General features: G+C 43.7%; 5 protein-coding genes across 5 annotated transcripts; 2 read left to right on the forward strand and 3 right to left on the reverse strand.

The window, feature by feature from the left end:
- Window positions 1–1307: 1307 nt before the first annotated feature.
- On the reverse strand, window positions 1308–2502 carry FSST1_011299 (uncharacterized protein; the record flags this gene model as incomplete). The annotated part of the gene is made up of 2 exons (XM_083234417.1): window positions 1308–2417; window positions 2488–2502. The coding sequence occupies 2 exons, from the start codon at window positions 2500–2502 to the stop codon at window positions 1308–1310; spliced, it is 1125 nt and encodes a 374-aa protein (XP_083080995.1).
- A 2208-nt stretch (window positions 2503–4710) lies between these two features.
- On the forward strand, window positions 4711–7788 carry FSST1_011300 (uncharacterized protein; the record flags this gene model as incomplete). Its single annotated transcript, XM_083234418.1, has 2 exons — window positions 4711–5275; window positions 5324–7788. The coding sequence occupies 2 exons, from the start codon at window positions 4711–4713 to the stop codon at window positions 7786–7788; spliced, it is 3030 nt and encodes a 1009-aa protein (XP_083080996.1).
- A 2840-nt stretch (window positions 7789–10628) lies between these two features.
- FSST1_011301 (uncharacterized protein) lies at window positions 10629–11959 on the forward strand (the record flags this gene model as incomplete). Its single annotated transcript, XM_083234419.1, has 2 exons — window positions 10629–10755; window positions 11091–11959. 2 exons carry the CDS (start codon window positions 10629–10631, stop codon window positions 11957–11959), a joined length of 996 nt encoding a protein of 331 aa, XP_083080997.1.
- Window positions 11960–12609: 650 nt separating this feature from the next.
- Window positions 12610–13359, reverse strand: FSST1_011302 (histone H4; the record flags this gene model as incomplete). Its single annotated transcript, XM_083234420.1, has 6 exons — window positions 12610–12687; window positions 12748–12810; window positions 12866–12953; window positions 13010–13025; window positions 13085–13116; window positions 13178–13359. The coding sequence occupies 6 exons, from the start codon at window positions 13357–13359 to the stop codon at window positions 12610–12612; spliced, it is 459 nt and encodes a 152-aa protein (XP_083080998.1).
- Window positions 13360–14295: 936 nt separating this feature from the next.
- Window positions 14296–16282, reverse strand: FSST1_011303 (GATA-type transcription factor; the record flags this gene model as incomplete). The annotated part of the gene is made up of 4 exons (XM_083234422.1): window positions 14296–15279; window positions 15328–15522; window positions 15918–15999; window positions 16116–16282. The coding sequence occupies 4 exons, from the start codon at window positions 16280–16282 to the stop codon at window positions 14296–14298; spliced, it is 1428 nt and encodes a 475-aa protein (XP_083080999.1).
- Window positions 16283–20305: the final 4023 nt, after the last annotated feature.

The raw sequence follows: 20305 nt of genomic DNA on the forward strand, positions 1-20305 counted from the left end.
TTTATTTCCACAACCTGTGCGCAACATGGGACCATCGTCTGCCTTGCTCATCCAACAGGCTCATCGAATGGCCAACTCGGTATCTTGCTGCTGACGTGGAAGAAGCGCGTCATCCTCAACTAGGAAACCCGCGGCTGTGACGAGCACGACGTGGAGTGTTGTAGTCTTTGCTGTGTTGTGTCTGTGCAATGGCGCAGCGACCTACTCTGCACTACTCCAAGGAGACACCGAGATTGAACAGTCATAATGAGGCGCTTCTATTCTCGGCTTCACAGTGCCCTGGCCTGATCTACATGCTAGTAGCGCCGGCCCGCAAAAAACGAAAGTTCACCCAGAAGCCTTCCAGAACAATTTAGTTAGAAGTTGTCTCAAATTGTTCCCACTCTGCACACGGAGCCTGCCCATACAGTACAAAATCGACAACAACGCGCGGACCAGGGGTTTCAAATTACTGACGCGCCAATGCCTAACATGGTTACATACTAGCCTCGCAGGTGTTTCGTTGTGTTCCAGACGCCGCCATCATAAACTCCATTCCTCAGCCAATGGCTCGGTAGAAACAAGCTATCCTGAGTCATGCCGACAACCTTAACAATCATCACGAGGGGTCGATACGCCCTCCTTGCCTGCCGGGTCTGATCTCCCGCCCGCCCGGCCGACACGGTCCCATCGGGGAACGTACCCGGAGCTCTGAGGCTTTTGAATTGTCCGAGCATATTATGACTTTCGTCGACAATTTGACAGTTGCGTCATATTATCGGACATTGATTGTTTGGTGTGTGCTTTGGTCAAACTCTCTTGATCCCTCGTGCCTCGATCAAAGAATCACACGTCTGTTGGTGGCCTCTCAATGTCACTCAATGATCCAAGTGCCAGGCCCCATCTACTTCAGATTGTACTAGGGCGCTTGTATCCCATTGCGTAACATGATTGTCATACTTCGGCAAATCTTAGACACGGCGCGATGGAACGTTTCCAGATGCTCGGACAGGCTGCGTGTGACTGACTGCTCGCCTCCCGCTTGTTCTCCGGCCCTTTGCGGACATTGCAAAGACCGAAGAGGAGCCGCTCCGTCTCGGCGTCGGAGGTAAAGCGACCACCCCTCCGGCCTCCCGCTCCGAGATATTGCGGATACTGGGCGATTTGCGGCCGGATACAGGGCTCTTTATGGCTAAATGTGTCGAATACATTGCCTTATCTCTACGATATAATCCAGGCTCACAGTGCTGGCATTCGAAGCCATCCGTTTGTTATGAAGATATGTGGTTGTCACTGATTGGCACATTGGTTGCGAAGAAGAGTTCGGTTCAAGAGAGGAAAAGCCAGCAGGGTAGCAATCCCAGTACAGCCGCAGCCATTAGCCAAAACGAAAGAACTATAGACAAGTTTAAATTTGCGCCAGAGGACTTTTGATAGTATCTGGCAAAGTTGGGATCGCGCATGGTCCAGTCCCAGACGGCGCGCTCGGCTTGTCGCGCCGTCACCTCTACATTATCACCAATAGACACCCTGGTATTGCCGTCAGACTTGCTGGTAAGAAAACCATATCTGCCGAAAACTGGAGAGTATTTCATTCCAGTGTCAACCCTTCGGTCAGACATGAGCTTTTTGAGTACCGTGCCACGCTCGCCCTCGGCGGTACGGCCAGTTTCGTAATCAACGTTGAGCGAAGTGCACCGGTTACAATTCTTAGTGAGAGCAACAACGTGAGCACCACCGATAATCAGCTTCGCCCAAAAGTCCTCATCCCAAGCAACCTCGCCATCCAAGACAATATTGGGTCGCATGGCTGTCACGTCCACGTCGGATGTTGACAGCCGGGCTCTGACGTTGTTGAGAGACTCCTCAGTAACAACAAGATACGGTGCACAGTCAGAAAAGGTAATCCAGTCTTCTTCAGCGGAAGATATGTTCTTCCCAGATAGGTAGCTGACAAGTAATGAGGCCCATGAGGGAGGTGCGTTTTGTGACTTGGGTGAGAATGTACCTAGTACAGGGCGTCGACCATCACCAATGTAAATGAGGGTCGTATCAAAACCAAAGCAAGCAGTGAACCAGGCGTCATATTCGGATCCCATGCGATATGCGATGACATGGCTTTGATAGAGATTGATGTCGGCTCTATCCAGGTGTTTGAGTTTTGGCTCAATCGGTATTTCAAGAACAGTGTCTTGTTCTGGTTTCCACGGTACCAAAGGCTCTTTCGGAGTCAAGTACTTGACCCGGATCTTATCACCAATAACTTCTGGTTTAAAAAGACTGCATTCCGGATGTCCGGAAAGCTGTAGTTTGGCAAGTTCGCCTGACTTTTCGATCTTGCAGAGCATGAATCGACGATCATGTTGAAGGCCTTGTGGTCCTAATCTGGCTGACTGGACTTGGATGCCTTGGATGCCCTTGATGGGATAATACCAAAGCTGCCGTTAATTGTATTAGCAAAGGTTCCAGATTATTCTTGAATGAAATTTAAGAACCAATTGAACTTACTTGAGTAACCTTCATCGCTTTGTCTAGTTGAATAGTGTGTGAATTGTTGAGGTGAAAGACAAGTCATGATTGATAATCAACACAACCCCTCGTTCACCACTAGGCCAGCCACAGCCGATTCAAGCAGGCACTAAAGTTATGGCTAAGCTACATACGTGAGGAGGAAACACGATTAATTGGGATCAGGACAACTCACCACGATGCAAGGTGTATCCAATCATGATCTTGAGATAAGAGCTGCCTGTCAAGGTACTTGGTTTAGGGTAGGCGATGCAGGAAGAAATCAAGTTGCTTCTTTTGTTTAATGCAATGTCATTTCAAATAATATTGGTTGTTTATTTGCCAATTGGTCGGTTCTCTTGTGATAATGTCAAGGAGATGCATATGGTGGAAAAAGGAACAACTTCAATGCTTCAACCGTATCTCAAAAAGAAAGAGACTTGTCCAGTCAAGACATTATATACAGGAATTGCTTCATTTGTCCCTGTAGAACTATAATTTAGCCTGGTTTCACACTGATGTGTATAACAAATATCTAAAACGTCAAGTTATCCTTACCAACAGTGGTGGCCATTCCTTTCTGGTGTATTATTCAAGAGACAAAGAATACAATATAGTGTCTCTATTGTCTAGCATAAGTGTCCATCCTCAAATAAATATAAGTGAGCATCGACCACATACAAAAGTGTAATATTACCGGCTATTTCTCCAAGTATCGAGGCATATTAGCTATTACGTGGGAACCTGTTATGTGATATGCTCGACTTGAGCTGAGAATGCCAGTCTCACTGATGGTTATAGCCTCAGCCTTGAACCAGAACATAAGCAGAGCTACAGAGTATAGACCTGGGTATAACTCGTCTGACTGTCCCGAACCATGCATTTATCAGGTCATACAACGCATCGTATTATAAAATCGTTTCCGGTTCAACACCCGGTCATTCCCAAGGCATATGCGATGCTGATCAAGCTATGATGGAGGGCTGCTATTGGTATATATCAACAGCGATCTGCAGCTTACTCTCACGACTCACAACAGAGGCGCAGACTGACAAACTGCGACTCTGTAGGACACGGCATGGTTTTCTTATTCTAAATTCGCTTCCCGAATTCATACAAATGCTGACATGACGACACGGGAATCGCCATGCTTCGCTTTTCGGCACCGACAGGCGCGAAGTGGCCGATTTGATGGACTGAAGCAATGACAACCAAACGCGAGACCACCCAAGAGAAAAGAGGGTTTATCCAGGATACCCATTATTCGTTTAACGGAGTCTTTAAAATAACATGTGGGTAATAAATTGACGGACGAGCCAGCAAGGGCATTGCTGACAGGAACAATCAGGATGATGAGAAGAGGCTGTGACGTTGCAGCGCAAAATAAGTCCATTCCAAGTCAAATCTCCCTGAAACAACCCAATCAGAATAGTGAAGAATGCGAGAGGACCCTCTCTCCTAGTAATTTGACAAGACAATCAGCCCTATCTATGCTGTATGTTGTATACCGTTTTTTCTCTCTCGTTCTCGCTAAGCCTTAGCTCTCCACCAAAAAGCTGAGCCAAATGCGCCTCAATCTAAGCTCTATCTGGTCTCACTCGGCGCTGGTCCGACCCGCAGGAACAGCCTCTGATGTAAACAGGGGCAAATCTTTCCTTTGATCCTGTTCTTGAAGTTTTGCAGCTGGTTACACGGATCAATCATAAAAAGAAAGAACGGAGCGCTGACTGCATCTCTAGGCTCTGGGGCGTATACGGATTTGGACATTTAGTAGTAGCGCAGCAACACTAACAGTGCCTTGTACATATCAATATCATGACCCAATGCCAGGAGATCAGCAATGGTATGGATACACATCGCTCAAGCTCAACGAGCTCCGCCTCTAATCATTGTATATGATGAGACCCTGGGGGATTCTTTCGGAGACTAAAATCTCACGAGCAGTCAAACACCGCCCTTAGATCCATAGTAGGATTCCTATCCTTGCACTTTTTATGGCAGATCCCTAGTCGGAGCCTTTACATCGGAATCTGCTTCATAGGGTCTCAAGCAAGATTTCCCGCCCAAGAGGAATAGCATTGTGTTGAATGCTTTTGCTTATAAAGATGTAAGCCCGCGCACTGCAGGCCCAGGATGAGAGCTGTCGTATTATTTGTTCATTACACGAGACTTGTATAAAGACTGTGAGAGAGTAGTTCTTCATTTCCTCTCCACAACGACACAATGTCTCTTTCAAGATATGGAGTCGACGATGCAAAGGTACCGCAGCAGCCTTTCCTTGCAAGTGAAGCTCCCAGAGGACCAACTTTCCTCGACACAACTGCGTGTCTCTGCAGTCTCCGCGCGCTACCAGGACAGGACAAGCTCGCCGAAGTCAATGCGGCTTTCAACAATGGCCAGGCAGCATGGCAATGTATCGGAAATCAAACCCAGGGCGTCTACAACGTAACAAGCGGGAAATGGTACAAAGCGAAGAGCGCCAAAGGATCGCTCAAATTGCCCATGGAGGATGACTCGAACCCGCCAGTCGGAAAAGATCTTGTTTGGAACACCAAAAGTCGATCTCTCGAGCCTTTGAAGGATAAGAACACACTCACAGTCTACGATCGAGACTGTACCGGCACCAACAGGTCAAGCTTTTCCACCAGCTTCTACAGAGCTACCCACCAGCAACTAAAAGACCAGCTTCCTTATGATGCGGCACCCTGTTGGAGACCCGGTGCTCTCCCCCTCCAATTGCAGAATGTGTCTTCGTGGCAGAACGAAGGGTGCAAGGAAGGATTTCTGTGTAGGTTCTCTTACCGAATCATCCACAACATACGCTGACCAAACATAGGCCAAAACAATACCATCAACTCACTCCCCCAATCATGTCCTCCTCTTAGACAATGCACTGTCGCACGTCTTTCTGGCATGACTTGTTCCTTCAACGGCTCAAATATAGCCATGGGTGTTTTTGAGCCGGTTGTTTGCCAGCAAGGCTACTATTGCCCTGTCGAAGACAAAGGACAGAAAAAGATCCGGTGCCCTGCAGGCTCGTATTGCCAGCCTGGTTCTTCTTCGCCTACGCCTTGCAATGTTGGCAGCAGCTGTCCAGAGGGTTCCAAGTACCAACGATATTATATCCCCTTGCTAGCTTTGGTTCTTATCGATATTCTTCTCATTGTGGGCATGTTTATCTTGATGTTCCGTTCACGATGGCACCGAACATCCAAGTCACATGCCGGCATGTTGAAGAGACACAAGACCATGAGGGCTGTCAAAGCGACAATAACTGGAGGTGGATACAAGGAGCTGCGCGACGATGCGGATCACGAGATGGCCCCGATGCAACCCAGCTATAGTCCTCCATCACCGTACGGACATGCTTTTCGGGAGGGTCGCAGCCGGACTGGGTTTGAGGCTTCTCTCAACCGTAACAGTGTTTACAGCTCTGAAGCGGAGCAAAGGGAACTCGAGGCCAACCCTCAGCTCAGAGCCTTTGTCGAGTCTATGCGCAGAGCAGCTGAAGCTACCAACTTTGGTCTTTCCTTCAGATACTCCGATCTTGTTTTCCATCCCAAGAAAAGCCCTAAACCTGTTCTGCAGAACGTGACGGGTTCCATCGAGCAGGGCCAACTTGTTGCTGTCATGGGTGGATCGGGAGCCGGTAAATCAACCTTTGTCAACGTTCTGATGGGCAAAACAAGCAACACGGGTGGCATTGTCGCCGTCAACAACACTCCAGGCAAGATGAAACAGTATAAGAAGCTGACGGGTTACGTGCCTCAAGACGATGTCGTGTTGCCCGAGTTGACTGTGTATGAAAACATTGTCCACTCAGCACGCGTCCGACTACCTCACAACTGGACATCTAAGGAAATCGAGGATCACGTTGAGGCTGTCATCGATTGCTTGGAGCTTTCACACGTCCGTGATTCCCTGGTTGGCAGTGTCGGCAAGCCCGTTATCAGTGGCGGTCAGCGAAAGCGTGTAAGTATCGGCATGGAATTGGCAGCAGCGCCTATGGCCATCTTCCTTGATGAACCAACCAGTGGTTTGGATGCAACTGCGGCATCATCCATCATGCGCACACTCAAGGCCATCGCGAGACTTGGCATTTCCATCATCGTTATTATTCATCAGCCCCGAACCGAGATTTTCGACTTGTTTGACAACCTCATCCTACTTGGCAATGGACAAACCATATATGAAGGCCCGCAGATCGAGTCACAGACTTACTTTGAAAGCATGGGTTTCCAGTTCCCCGAGCACAGCAACCACGGCGACGTGATTACTGACATCATCACCGGCAACGGTCGAGAGTACAACAGTGTGGGCGATGTGTCCAAGGAAGCCCTTATCTCGCATTGGGCAAAGATGCGCCAAAACAAGCAAGAGGAGGCTTATGAACGTAGGAGTATCAGGTCCACTATGCTGGGCGACACAGGCATGCGCCAGGCCCTTAAGAAGCGAGGTGCGCCATACTATAAACAAGCCTGGCTTTGTCTTTGCCGTGCTATGCTCCAGCAATACCGAGCAAGGGCTGCTTTCTTTGCTGAGATGGGTCTCGCTGTGTTGGCAGGCGCCCTGCTTGGTCTTGCCAACAACCCCAAAGAAGGTATCATGTTCGTTGGCCTGTTCCACGAGCCCTACGATGCATTGTCAACCTCGATCGATTTCTTTTCTGCGCCCCAGTTCGCTCTTCTGATTGCCATTGCCATCGGTCTTGTCGCAGGTGCTCCTGGTGTCAAGCTCTTTTCTGAGGAGACACTCTTGTACAGGAGGGAGGCTGAAGCAGGTCATTCACGACTGGCTTACTTCCTTGCCAAGGTTGTGTCCGTCCTCCCTCGCATGGCACTTGGGTGTTTGCATTTCACAGTGCCGCTCTTCCTCTTGTCGGTGCCTATCGTGGACTGGGGCCTCGCATTCCTTGTCAATGTTCTGTACTTTTACTGTATTTATGGTCTTGCAAGCATCATAAGCATGGTGGTCCGCCGGGAAGATGCACCACTGTTTGCGACTATGATTTCCCTCATTACTGGTATTCTTTCCGGTTCCGCGCCACCGCTGGCATCTGTCCGAGACTGGCATATGGAGTGGCTATGGCGGGCGTCTCCCGCGACATGGTTGGCGGAGTTGTATTTCGGGCAACTTGTGGCACCTTTCTCATATCTTTATTCGGTCGATATCGCAGCTGAGGCGACTGGATATCATCTCGACCGCAAGTGGCTCAATATTGGTATTTTGGTAGCGATCGGAACACTTTATCGAGTGATTGCTTTTGCCGGTATGGTTCTTGGGCATCGGTTGAGAAGATGATAGTATAGTGTTTCTTGGGTACTAGATTTTATGTAATGCTAAGCGTTGAATTGAACGTTTGATAAAGAACAATAACTGCAAAATAAATGAATGATGCTGGCACTGTCAGCTGCCTTCCATCGTTAAAGCAAAAGCGATGAGGTCAATTGTTGAAAGGTACCTAGCTGCCTGCCAGGCTAATACCCAACACTGGTAGGTTAGTAGTCAAGTTCAGTGACTTGTCGAAAACATCTCTCCCAAGTTGGATTATGAGTTTCCATTATGAAACAAACACCCTAATCGCATACAGATTGGCTGTTGGTAAACAGCTCCATGTTGATATTATTGGCACGTTGATTCACATGTTGATCTCTAACGGCTTCAGGGTCCCTAGTCTTTATTTTGCTACAAACATCCCTGCAAAACTCAGCATTTCAACAGACCAATGCAACGTCGAGAGGATGGATCACCAGTCGTCAAACGCAGCAGCACGCAAGAGTGTTTCGGGTTCCGTGCCCCATGCGCTTTTACAGGGTTTCACTATCGAGTGTTTCAAGAGTTTGAAGCAAGGGCCTGTCGTTGTCTAGGTACATATTGGCTAGGCTAATAAGAAACAACAGAAGGATTGACTGTACTAAAATTGGGATTAGCTGGTGAACCGAAACCACCAACGAATATCTTGTCTATCGAAGTATCGCCAACCAACAGCTTCGATAAAGTGAAAGCCAAAATCACAACTCTAATAGTGCTAGTACGGCAAGTGGGAGAAAAATGTCAACGCGGACGAAAAGTATAATGGCATACTTGTCGATATATTCCGATCAATTCGGTCTATGGCCGTTGGTAGCAAAGGATTGTGTTGAGGGGGCGTGGGCGGCACGAATCTCTTTGACGAATCCTCCTCGGTTGTTACCCCCACACATCCCGTCGGTTATGATGAGTACGCATGCAATACATAATTAGTTAACTGCTAATTATCAACTTGCTCACTTGTGGCTGGCCCCGGCACAGCTTGAAGAATTGTCAACCAGGGACATGCTGGGTACGTCAGCAGTGGAGGTGATACCACATAAATATTACCATTTTGGTTTCTTCTGATGCTGTTTCTTGCTGCAGTCTGCAACATCAAGGACGATCAACTCGTTGCAAGCGCCAAGGATGGTCATAATACACGGCTATCTTGTTTCGTATCGACCTGAACTATTGGACTGACCGACTGATACCTCTAGCCATTGCCGCGTGAGAAGGATGGCGTCAAGACATCGGCGCCGGCACGGTTAGTGCGATGGGAGACACCGTTGCCGCAGGTCTAGACTATTCAGCTCTTAGAATTCGATTCGATTTTAGAGGCCCCTGACGATCCAGCAACAAAACAAAGGCCGCTACGGGACATGTCGTGTTGGAACCGGGTGCTAAGCGTCGAGTATCTCGTCTCGAGCGGTTACTTGACGGATCATCCATCATACATCATGTCGCATCGCTCGTTCAAAGTTTCAAGCACCCGCATATTGCGAATGTTGGTTTGGACCTAAGGCAGGCAGGTAGGTTATCAGTGTGTCCACTCACACTTGACCTCAAGTTCTTGTCATGGCTCACACGGCTGCATATGAACTTGCAGCGGAGAAAGCAAAGCAAAGTGAGCCTTTATTTTAACAGAGCAGCTTGGACCCGACATGGATCAAATCAAATTAGATTCACTGGCTGTCGCGTGCCCGTAGAATTACGATTTCAAGCATGGGCCAACCTGGACTATGAGTTTATAGGGCACGCCAACGGCGAACTAACGAGCTCTGGGCTGTTCGTCGTCTCGGCTCCCCGCTCCTGTCGTTTGTTGCTGGGAGCCAAGTGGAGATGAGGGGCTGAAGGCTGAAAGGCCCCTGTTGTGTCATTCAACAAAAAAGACGACGTCTGTGACGAAGTTTGGTTATTGATGATTGTTGCCGAGTGGGGAAAACAGCACCTCTGATGCTGTCGAGCATCAACGACATGACATCCAAAAGACAAGATCCCTATAATTGATTGGGTCAGGGTAGAGATAAGACGTGGTGTGCATAGGCACGGTACAATATCAAGATGCAGCGAGCACTGGATGTGCTTTGCGGCAAGTACACCACCGCATAGAATCCTTCTCACAAGTCTAGACCAACAATCATTGATATCGCTCGACGAGATAGTAGCGTGTCTTTCAACTTTGTCACGCAACCACCAGTGACTCCAGCACCACCTTTACCACATGGACAAACCCTCTTCGGAAAAGCGAACCCACCATCCCGCATTGGCGCTACAGCCTACAGTAGATAGAGGCATTTCAATTGTCTAGCCTCCCACGATCAAGGTAAAGACAGTCACGGTCACAGAGCTGGTTGGAAACGGAGTCGGTCCCAACACCCGTCAGGGATGAGCCAAGGGCCCAGGGTTCCGGCTTTGGACACCCGTGACAGCAACAGACAGCGCCGCACGATGCAAGGATCTTAATGCAGAGTCTGTCGCGTCGCATTCGAAGAGGAAAATGGACGCTACGGCCACCAGAGCGTCGGGTCGTTCAAGCCTATTCATCGACTTGCAGGAGCTGACGACCCTGACCCCAGTTACCTTGCCTTCTCGAAACTTTGAAAATCTCTTCGTCCTCCCCAGACTTGTCTCGAGCTATTTCTCTCATCTCTCCCTCTTCCTCGCTCCATCTCTTGTTTTTAAAACATTACCATATCTCATCTTTATAATTATATACTATTTATTCGATACCCTTATCCCTTCTTCGGTCGACTTTGTTGCTGAAGGCTGGCCTCCTTCTCTCATATTCACAGTTCTTATCTTATTGTTCATCTACCTACCTAACATTAGTCTAATACGCCTTTTCAATCATGGCGACCTGCACCACCATGGAGAGTCCTCAACACATGACCATTCGAGAGCTTGACTTGAGGACCTGCCACCCAAGCACTGTGGTTGATAGAGTTGGTGCTGTTCCAGTTTTGAAGACAAGTGCTGGTAAGTTCCTTCTTCATCTTCTGTCATGCCCTTTGTCTCTTGGACCCTGTGTAAGACCCTGCCGCTCGGTTACCATGGCCACCACCATCAAGGCCTACCCTGGTATAACCTTGGGCAGGGTTGAGCATACGACGGATACTACATCCAGCCTAGGGCTGATTGGCACGAGCTCAACAACACTTGAAGCTATTCTCGTATACAGCTTGCCCAGCATGAAGACAGAGGATAGACTATTACAGTTTGTTTTCAGTGTTCGTGTTGTAGATATCCTAGACAAAGCTCAGCATGAATATGGTGCTTAAAGCAAACACCATGGCTAACATCGCGACTAATAGCTTTCTTCACATTCCTGCGCGCCAACCTTGTCCTTCACTCGGCCATGGTTTCGGCCACCAGCACACCGCAATTTGGTCCATCTGTACCCTTCTCTTCTTTCGTCCCTCCATCGCCTTCTCCGCTTGCAACCTCTACTCCACACTTTGGACTCGACGATGATGAAGACGTTGAACCATTGTCTCTCGAGGTCCTTGACAAGCCCCAAGACAAGGTCGAGGGCATGCGCCTTGTCGCCGACTCGATCGCCCAGATGCGCCAGCGAGCCTCGCTGAACCTCGTTTTCCACCCAGTCTGTCTTGCCGGTTTATCAGCTGCCCTTGCTTCTATCTACCATTTCAGCGGTGTTTCTCGTGACTCTGGACTTGGCATGACGGTCTCGTGTGGTGTCATCATGAGCTACCTTATGGGTATCCGTTATTTGGCTAATGGCTACATCTCTTTGGCTGAACGGCTGCGCTGGAACTGGCTACGATCTGGCGATGGAGAAGAAGACACTCTGCTAGCTGCCCGTCTCAACCAGGATATCATCGGAACCCTTGTTCTTCGCCTTGAACCCAACCAGACATCCAACCACAGACGAAGACGATCACTTTCTCTCCGAGGAGGCAAGGGTGTTATTCGTGCGTGGACCACCAACCTCAACTACCGTGGAAAGGGTGTTGGAAAGGACCTGCTTCAGGAAGCTGTGCGCGTTACCAAGGAAAAGTGTGGAAAGGATGCCGAGATTGGATTTGCTCAGGAGCACGCAAACAGCGCCATGTTGCTCCCTGGCATCTTCAATGCACCCTTTCGACGTGACGAGGTTCGAGCTACCAGGGCATTGGACGGTATCTTGTCCAACTGGGACCTCATCAAGAAGAGGAGGTAAATGAAGTTGCTTCATCAGCCAAAAACAAAACGCATGCCGGGATCTTGATCCCTTTCAACGGTGTCGCCACTAAACAAAGCCGATCACAATACGAGAAGACGAAGGGGATGAATGGACGATGATGAGAAAGATACCAAGATTGCGATAAACAAATACCCCAGAAAACGATACAGCCGACAGAAAGAACACACAGCAATCGACAAACTATACAAAGATACCACTAGAAGACGACGAGTCATGCTAAAGTAGACTCTGATTTACAGGAGAGATGGGAATATGCAGGAGGGAGCATTTAATGGCTGGAGCACTACTCTTTACTTTTTCTTACTTTTTGTTTTTTGATACCTCACCTACCTGTACTGTCACTTGAGATACCCCATATTTCTATCGTTTAAGAAGCTCATAATTTGATCAATAACAAACAAATGTTTGATTGCAAAATCCTATCATTCTTGTCTGATTTGTATGACAACGTTTCCTCTCGTATGTACTCATTCATAAACAACCCTTTCTGGTATCATTCTTTCGGGTAACATCCTCTCAACGGTGGTAAAAAAAGACAAAAGCAGCATATCCTTCTCCGGAACGCTAAAACGCCATGTCGCACTAAGGGAAATTCTTCATCACAAAGGAACGGAGACACAGGTAAACTACTGCTTCTTGGGGCTGTAGGTATCAGGGTCGAAACCCCAGAGAGGACGTCCCATGCGGCTCAAGCTGTGAATGACCTATTTGCTGGGTCAGTGGGCGTTTTTTTTTTCATGGTCAATCAATGGAATGTTACTCACGTCGTGAACTGTGACAGTCTTGGCGTTTCTGTACTCGACATAGATGACACAATCTTGGAGAATCTAGCATATCCGTTAGTGTCTCAACAGTGAATACTTAGGTAGTTGATATACATACACTTTCAAGGCGGGCTTTGAGCGCAACTCGAATATCGTCATAGATAATAGCAGAGATACGCTTCACACCACCACGGCGGGCGAGACGTCTACATACCCTCTGTCAGTACTTTGATTCCTTCAAATCCTCTAGAGCTTGACGAACCGGATAGCGGGCTTGGCTAGAATGACACGGTCAGTATATACATCTTTGGTATTCAGGGCAAGTGAGTAGACATACTGATGCCATGTATACAATCGCGCAAGACCTTGCTACAAAAAAGAAATTATTGTCAGTTTGGTGTTTCATTTTCTTTTCTTTGATTGACTTTACCGGTGTCGCTTGCCACCAAGGACAGTTTTGCCACCAGTGCTCTGTTGACCAGGTGGGCGAACGATGCCCCTCTTGTACAGCGCAACGACCTTTCCGCCCGAGTATGTAGGCGTGGGCATGGGCCGTGAGGCCAAAGGGCCAGGACGAGAGGAGGGACCTCCTCGTGAAGGCACCGAAGGCATGATGCTTGATTGATGAGATGTGATGAGTAGCGGGTAATTATCAGAAAGAGTGTAACGTCAATATCAAAACTGATGTCTTTAAGAAAAACAGAGGATAGAGATTAGCTTGATTTCGCACTTGACTTTCTTTGTTTTGTAAAATAATAAGCGCGACAGGTTAGGTTGTTGGTTGGTTTGGGCGATCAGTCGCGATACATCATTCTCTCAGCTTCTTCGCCCAACCACGTGACCATAGCATAAATCACTGTCAAGCACTGGCAAGCACTGACAAACACTGACAAACACCGACAAGCACCGACAAACACTAGCAAACACTGGCAGAAAGGGGATTTACATAACTGTCTACCACTGGCAAAAGGAACGAGGAACTAATGGGAGACATCATACTATTTTTTGAGAATGGGAGCCAAAGAGTGGCTAGTATACTGTTTTAGGCGTTACTCCTTGGCTTCTGATAAGATACAGTTCGTGACACGTGAAAACTGTTGAACAAAAACATGTCTACTTTTCATCGCGGGCAGCTGAGCTTTTATCAATCAATGACTACATCCCCTCAGGTTCGCAGTCCGATGAATTTAACAATTCAAAGGCCAAGTTCAAAACCATGCATTCATCCTTACACTCAATCCATTAAAAACACTATGCTTCCACCCGAGTCTTCTCTGTCGCCCTGAAACGACGTGCCGTAACGCCTGTGTCCTCGCTGCCCTTGCCGCTAGGAGGTATATATCATGAAAGCAAAGCGAGGGCGTTCGACGCCTCTCGCATGTGGGGTATAAATCAGGTTAAATCATAACTGATGCTAGGGTACTTTTGCTATCAATCCGACAATGCGTTCAGGTAGCTGTTCTGCATGAATGGCCGTGGTCAACCTTCAAGTCCAAGGTTGAGGAAAAACATATCGCTGATGGGAAATGATATGAAGAATCACTCTTATCACACAGCCACGGTTTCGGACGCAGTAGCTTCTGTACCTTCAACAGACTCGGAGGAAGCATCAGCGGCAGGGGCATCAAGGACACCGGCATCCATGGACACCTTTGCTTTCTCTTCAGATTGAGGGGTATCATCCATCATAGGCATATCAGGGTCGATAGGAACATCATCTGTCTCTGGGGCAGGGTAGGTTTCCTTCGTCTCTTCCGAGGGCTGCGATACTTCGGGTGTTTCAGCAGCCACATAACGGGCGGTTTCAGTAGTATCGTCGGGTCTGGATGCTTCGGAAGCGATGAGTGCCTCGGCAGCAGCCTCAATGTCTGTTTCTGATTGAGTCTTGTAGGGTTCGTCAACGGTACGAGGTCTTTTAGCAGGTCGCTCATCGGGATCTGAGCCGATTGGGTGAACCGCTTGGAACTCAAGCTCGAGTTCGTCCAAACGTCGCTTCAAGCTGTTCTCACGTCGATGACTATCTTCAAGTTGTGCGCGTAGCTGAGCCTCACTCTCTCTTGTTGCGTCAAGCTCGGAGCGCAATTGGTTTTGTTCGACACTCGCAACCTGTTGACTGTTTCTAGCAGTGGCTTCTTGTTGCTCCAACTGGGCAAGACGACCTCGGAAGAGCTCTATGATTACTTCGAGTTCGCTCACTCGCGTCTTGAGGCTTGAATTTTGCGCGATGAGTTGCTCCTGCGATTGAGGTGCATCCATTTTGCGATCTCCGTTCATAGGCGATGTCGCGCGGCCTTCTCCAGTTGCGACAAAGCCACTCTGGTATGGGTCTTCAACCATAAAAGAGGATAGGTTATGGCCATACATCGAGGGTGTGCCAGTGCGGGAGATGGGGGAGTCTCCATCGTGACCGTTCGGTTTGTTTTGGGATGCCCGTCGTGCGGCATGAGCAGCAGCTTGCCCAGTAGTATCGAACCCGTTCGCATCGGTCGTGGCGAATCCATGTGCTGCTTGTTGCTGCTGCTGCTGTTGTTGCTGGTCAATATTAGTGAGAAACACAATGTCGGAAAGTATTGAACTAACCTTTTTCTTATTCGCCAAATCGGGGCGCATGGTTTTAACCCTATTGCGACTCTTGATAACGTCGGTCTTGAGGGAAATTGGACGTGCTCGACCATGTAACTTGAGGAACAAGCCACAGGCGTTGCAGAGAACAGCACCGTACTCGTCGCGACGCCATAACGGGGTCGTAGAGGTACTACAATTGTGGCAGGTAGGCTGCGTGGATCCGTTAGTTGCCATCATGATGCCGGTTATTGAATATGAACATAGAGTGAGTAAATGCGAAAGCGGGAGGGAAAGCGCTGGTTATTATCTCGGCCACGATAAGAGGATGGAGTAAAAATCTTTGGCTGCAACGTAACTGGCTTGATAAGCCAGATAAGCCCGCAGTATAGACCCACTATCAATCTTGTCGAGGTCTAGCGTGGCAAGGTCTGAAAGATAAGCCACGTGACCGAATGAATGGTGGGCGATAAGCCAAAGTTGATTGTAATGGCTGCGAAAAAAACGGGACGCAGCGGCTTTGGAGATAAGATTGCAATGCAGTGGTGACATGCGACTCTTCATGAGTGCTGATAAGATTGCGATAAAGAAACATGATCGAGACTTACCATGGTACTTCCAGATCCCCCACTTGTCGCGGCATGAGATGCAGTAGGATACATAGCAGCGGGCGATGGAGCGGCCGAAGCTCTGCAGACAAGGGTTAGTTGAATTGCATATGAAAAGCCTGGTTGGTATTGTTGGGGGCTTGATTGGGGCTTGTCGAGTGTATGTGCATTGGGTGTATTTACAGGTTGTGTCCGTACCTCAACTGAGCTGTAACGTCTGTAGCCGCGTTGGCAGCGGCGAGTGCTGAGATGCCTGGCAGTACGTGTGGTGGTAACGATGTCGATGCAGTTGTCGAAGTAGACTCTGGTCTCGAAATTGGATCGAGTGCTGCCTGAGCAAGCATTTGCGACCCGTCCTCCTCCATTTTATTCGAATGTCGCTAGAAGAAGGTATTGTGTAGGTACGATGAGATGATATCGATAATGGCGATAAAGATTAGAAATTCGACTTTATCAGCGATTATGCCGTGACGCGCAAAATTGATTGTATGGTGTGTGGTTGTATCGCGACCAAAAGTTGAGATGTGATAGCGATTGCAGAACAGGAGTGTCTGTGAGTTTCTGCGCCAAGTGATGGAAGCAAAAGTGATGGCAATGTTGATGTAAGTGAGAAAGATTGATGTTTGCGATTGAGAAATCAAATGGTCGACCGCGTCGCGCACTGAGTACCTGCTAATAATGGGCCGGCCGGCCAAAGTTTTTACTTTTAGCTGCACGTAATAAGTTTATGCGCATTTTGATTGGTCATCTTGCTAAAGGTTGCATGAGCATTCCTTTTGAATTGGACCCTGTCATGTCTGTAGCTTGAGAATCACTACGTAACTTGCTACCTGATGCTTGGAATAATTCGTATTCAGTAACAAATATCCGTTACTAGATACGAGATAACGAATATCTTTTATCGATACTGATCTCTGATATGATATCTTATCGGACATGCGGAAAAAGCAAGTGTTGACACAGGGATAGTTTAACCTCTAATTCATGATTACACCGAAAGTAAATCACAGCCGAGAAATTATTTACAGTGACGAGTATGCTTTACTAAAATGGACACTCGTCGATCGATGATTGAATAATTATCATTAATTGTCTCTGTTGAGTTTTCTTGAATCTTGTTGGAATTTTAAGCTCCAGCCCGACGTGCCTTTAATACCATGACATTCACAATACTTGGTGTAACATGGTTTGGTCAACTAAATCAAGCATTAAAATAGAAACATATGATTTCGTAAATAACACATTCATAGAAAATTCTACCAACATAATCTGTCATGTACTGGACTCTTGTCATGCCCATCTATAGGGTAAGCGCACTGTCATGGGACCATGTCAAATTTGAGGCTGAAATTGCCAGCCGGTCGATTTGATAAGTGGATTCCGGAAGCTACGGAGTGTGAAAATCAGAGACAAGAGGTAAGTAATTTCAAATGATTGCTTCCCTCTAGAGAAAGTGTATGGTGCATGCTATATGTATTTGAATCACCAGCAACTCACTGTAGTCCCAATCGTAATAAAAATATAGTAATAAAAAGTCGTTGGATGCATTCCACTGTGCTTGCTATATGCATCTTCACACATATGTTATTCCCTATATTATTAACAGGGACTGTTAGCATTATAGGTGCCTTAAGCCTTTACTTCCTTCTTATAGCCTAACCTTCTTAAGGCCCTACTAGCCTCCTTAATATATATATATTATACTTAAAGCTATACTTATTTCTAATAGATTATATACCTTTATATATTTTTATATATTTAAAAAAGCTATTCTTTTATATATTTTTTTTTATTATTTTAAAATCTTAATTAAAATTAAATTATTTTTAAGGTTTTTAATTTATTTTTATTAAGATTAATAAGAAAAGATTTATTAAAGTAATAAAGCTTATTATAGCCTATAAAAAAATATATAATAAAATATATAATATAATAAACTTAACTTTTAAAAGTAAGTTATTTTTTTTATTTTTAAAGGTAATTCTTTATATTCTTTACTTTATAAGGTATTTACCTTATTTTATAAGGTATTTTTAATAGAATAAACTCTATATAAAGCCTTAATAATTAATATTAAATATTAGAAGCTTTAATCTCTATATATAATAAAGATATTTACTTTAAAAAGCTTTTTAAGCTTTATAAGTAATATTTTTATAAGCTTTTAAAGATTATTAATTAATTAAAGGAAAAGGCTAAAATTATACTTAAAATTAACCCTTAATACTATTATTAAAATCTTTAAGAAAATAACCCTTTACTTATTAAAGTACTTTTATTTATTAAAGTATCTTTACTCTATAGAGTAACTATAGCTTAATATATAGTTATAAGGTATTTTTTATCTTATAAAGTACTTTTACCCTATAGAGTAACTATAGCTTAATATATAATTATAAGGTATTTTTTACTTTATAAAGTATCTTTATTCTATAGAGTAGCTATAGCTTAATATATAATTATAAAGTATTTTTTACTCTATAAAGTATTAAAGCCTATTAAAGTATTTAAAAGACTTATTAAAAAATACCTTTTTAGCCTATTAAAATAAGAATTTAAACTACTAGCCTTTAACTTTATATTTACTTATAAAGCTATTATAAAGAAGCCTATAGTTAAGAAGTATATTTTTAGCTTATTAAAGTAAAGATTTAAACTACTAGCCTTTAACTTTATTATTAAGCCTTATAAAGTATATAAAAAAGACCTTTATAAGGTATAAAAAGAAGAGATTATTAAAGTTAATAAAGCTATTAAAATTAGCCTTAATAACTTTATTATTATTATTAAAAAAGCCTTTTATAATAAAAAAGAAAGTATTAAATTAATTAATATTACTAAGATTAATAAAGAAAAAGAAATAGCTTTTATAGTAATTATAAAGCTTAACCTTAAGCTTAATCTCTCTATTAACTTTAAAGTTATTAAGAAAGACCTTTCCCTTTTATATTATATTATAAAGACTAGGGTTTTATAGGGTAAAATAACCCTTTTAAGGGATATTAAATAAAGCAGAGATATTTTACTTTTAAATTAAAAAAAAAAGAAAAAAAAAAAAAGCTAAGTTTTATATAAAGAATTAAATTAAGGAAAATACTAAAGAAAGCTATAAAAGCTTAGTTTATATATATTTAAATAGCTTTATTTTATTTGCTTTAAGATTATTAGGCTAAGGGGTGATATTAATATTATAAATACCTTAGGCCCTTACTATTAAAATATAACTACCTTATAATAAGTAAATATAAAGCTTATTTTAATAAAAGGAATAGCTTTTTATTAATAATAAAGTTATATAAGATTAAATAGACTTAATTAAGGTTAATATATTTTATTTACTTAGAAAAATAGGAAATTATATAGCTATATATTAATTTAAATAGAATATAGTTAATATATATATTAATTTTCTATATAATAATTTAATAATTAAAAGTCTTAAAGTTATATTTCTTTAAGATAACTATAATTACTAAGAAATAAGCCTTTAATTAATAATTAATAGCTTAATTAATTAAATTAATATATAATAGAATATCTTATAATATTAATAAGAATTACCTCTTTAATAGCTTAAATAACTAGGATTCCTTTAAATAAGTATATATTTTAAAGACCTTAAGTAAAAGGGCATTTTACTTATATAAGTTAAATAATTTAAGCTAATTTAAAATCCTATAAATCCTTAAACTAATATAATTAATAGTTAAAGTATTTTAACCTAATAATTTATAAAGTAAAAGGGTAAAAAGAATTATATTTTCCTTTAATAACTATATAAAAGATAATAAAGAAACCTATAAGGCTAAAATAGTAATCTATTAAAATAACCTTAATTAATTTCCTTTATAGCAGTTAATACTTTAAAAAGAGCTATATACTTAATAGTAGATATAAAGTAATAGTAATTTAATAGTAATAATATAATAGTACTATAAGGCTTAATATTAAATTAAACCTTATATTAAAATACAAGCTTTAAATAAATAGTAAAAAATCTTCTCTCTTTTATAATATAATAATAAAAATCTATAAATTCCTCTAAGGGATAAAAATACCAGGGAGTTATAAGACCTTATAGTTAAATATAGCTAGTAATATATTATTTTTAATTAAAGGTCTTTAGCCTATAGAGATATATCTTAGCTTTATTATTATAAGGTTATATAAATCTTAGAATAAGGCTAGGCTAATATATAGTGCCTTAATAATCTTATTATATATATAGTAAAATTACTTAATATATTACCTAGCTATAAGGCTATAGTTATAAGGTTAAATAATATAGTAATATAATATTAATATTATAATTATAATTTAAGTTAGCTTAATATATTAAATATTAAGAGTAAAATAATTTACTTTTTTATTATTATTTTTACTTTTCT

This window comes from Fusarium sambucinum, chromosome III (genome assembly GCF_050947815.1).
Source record: "Fusarium sambucinum isolate potato_lamoka chromosome III, whole genome shotgun sequence".
In the NCBI taxonomy this organism is placed as follows: Eukaryota; Fungi; Ascomycota; class Sordariomycetes; order Hypocreales; family Nectriaceae; genus Fusarium; species Fusarium sambucinum.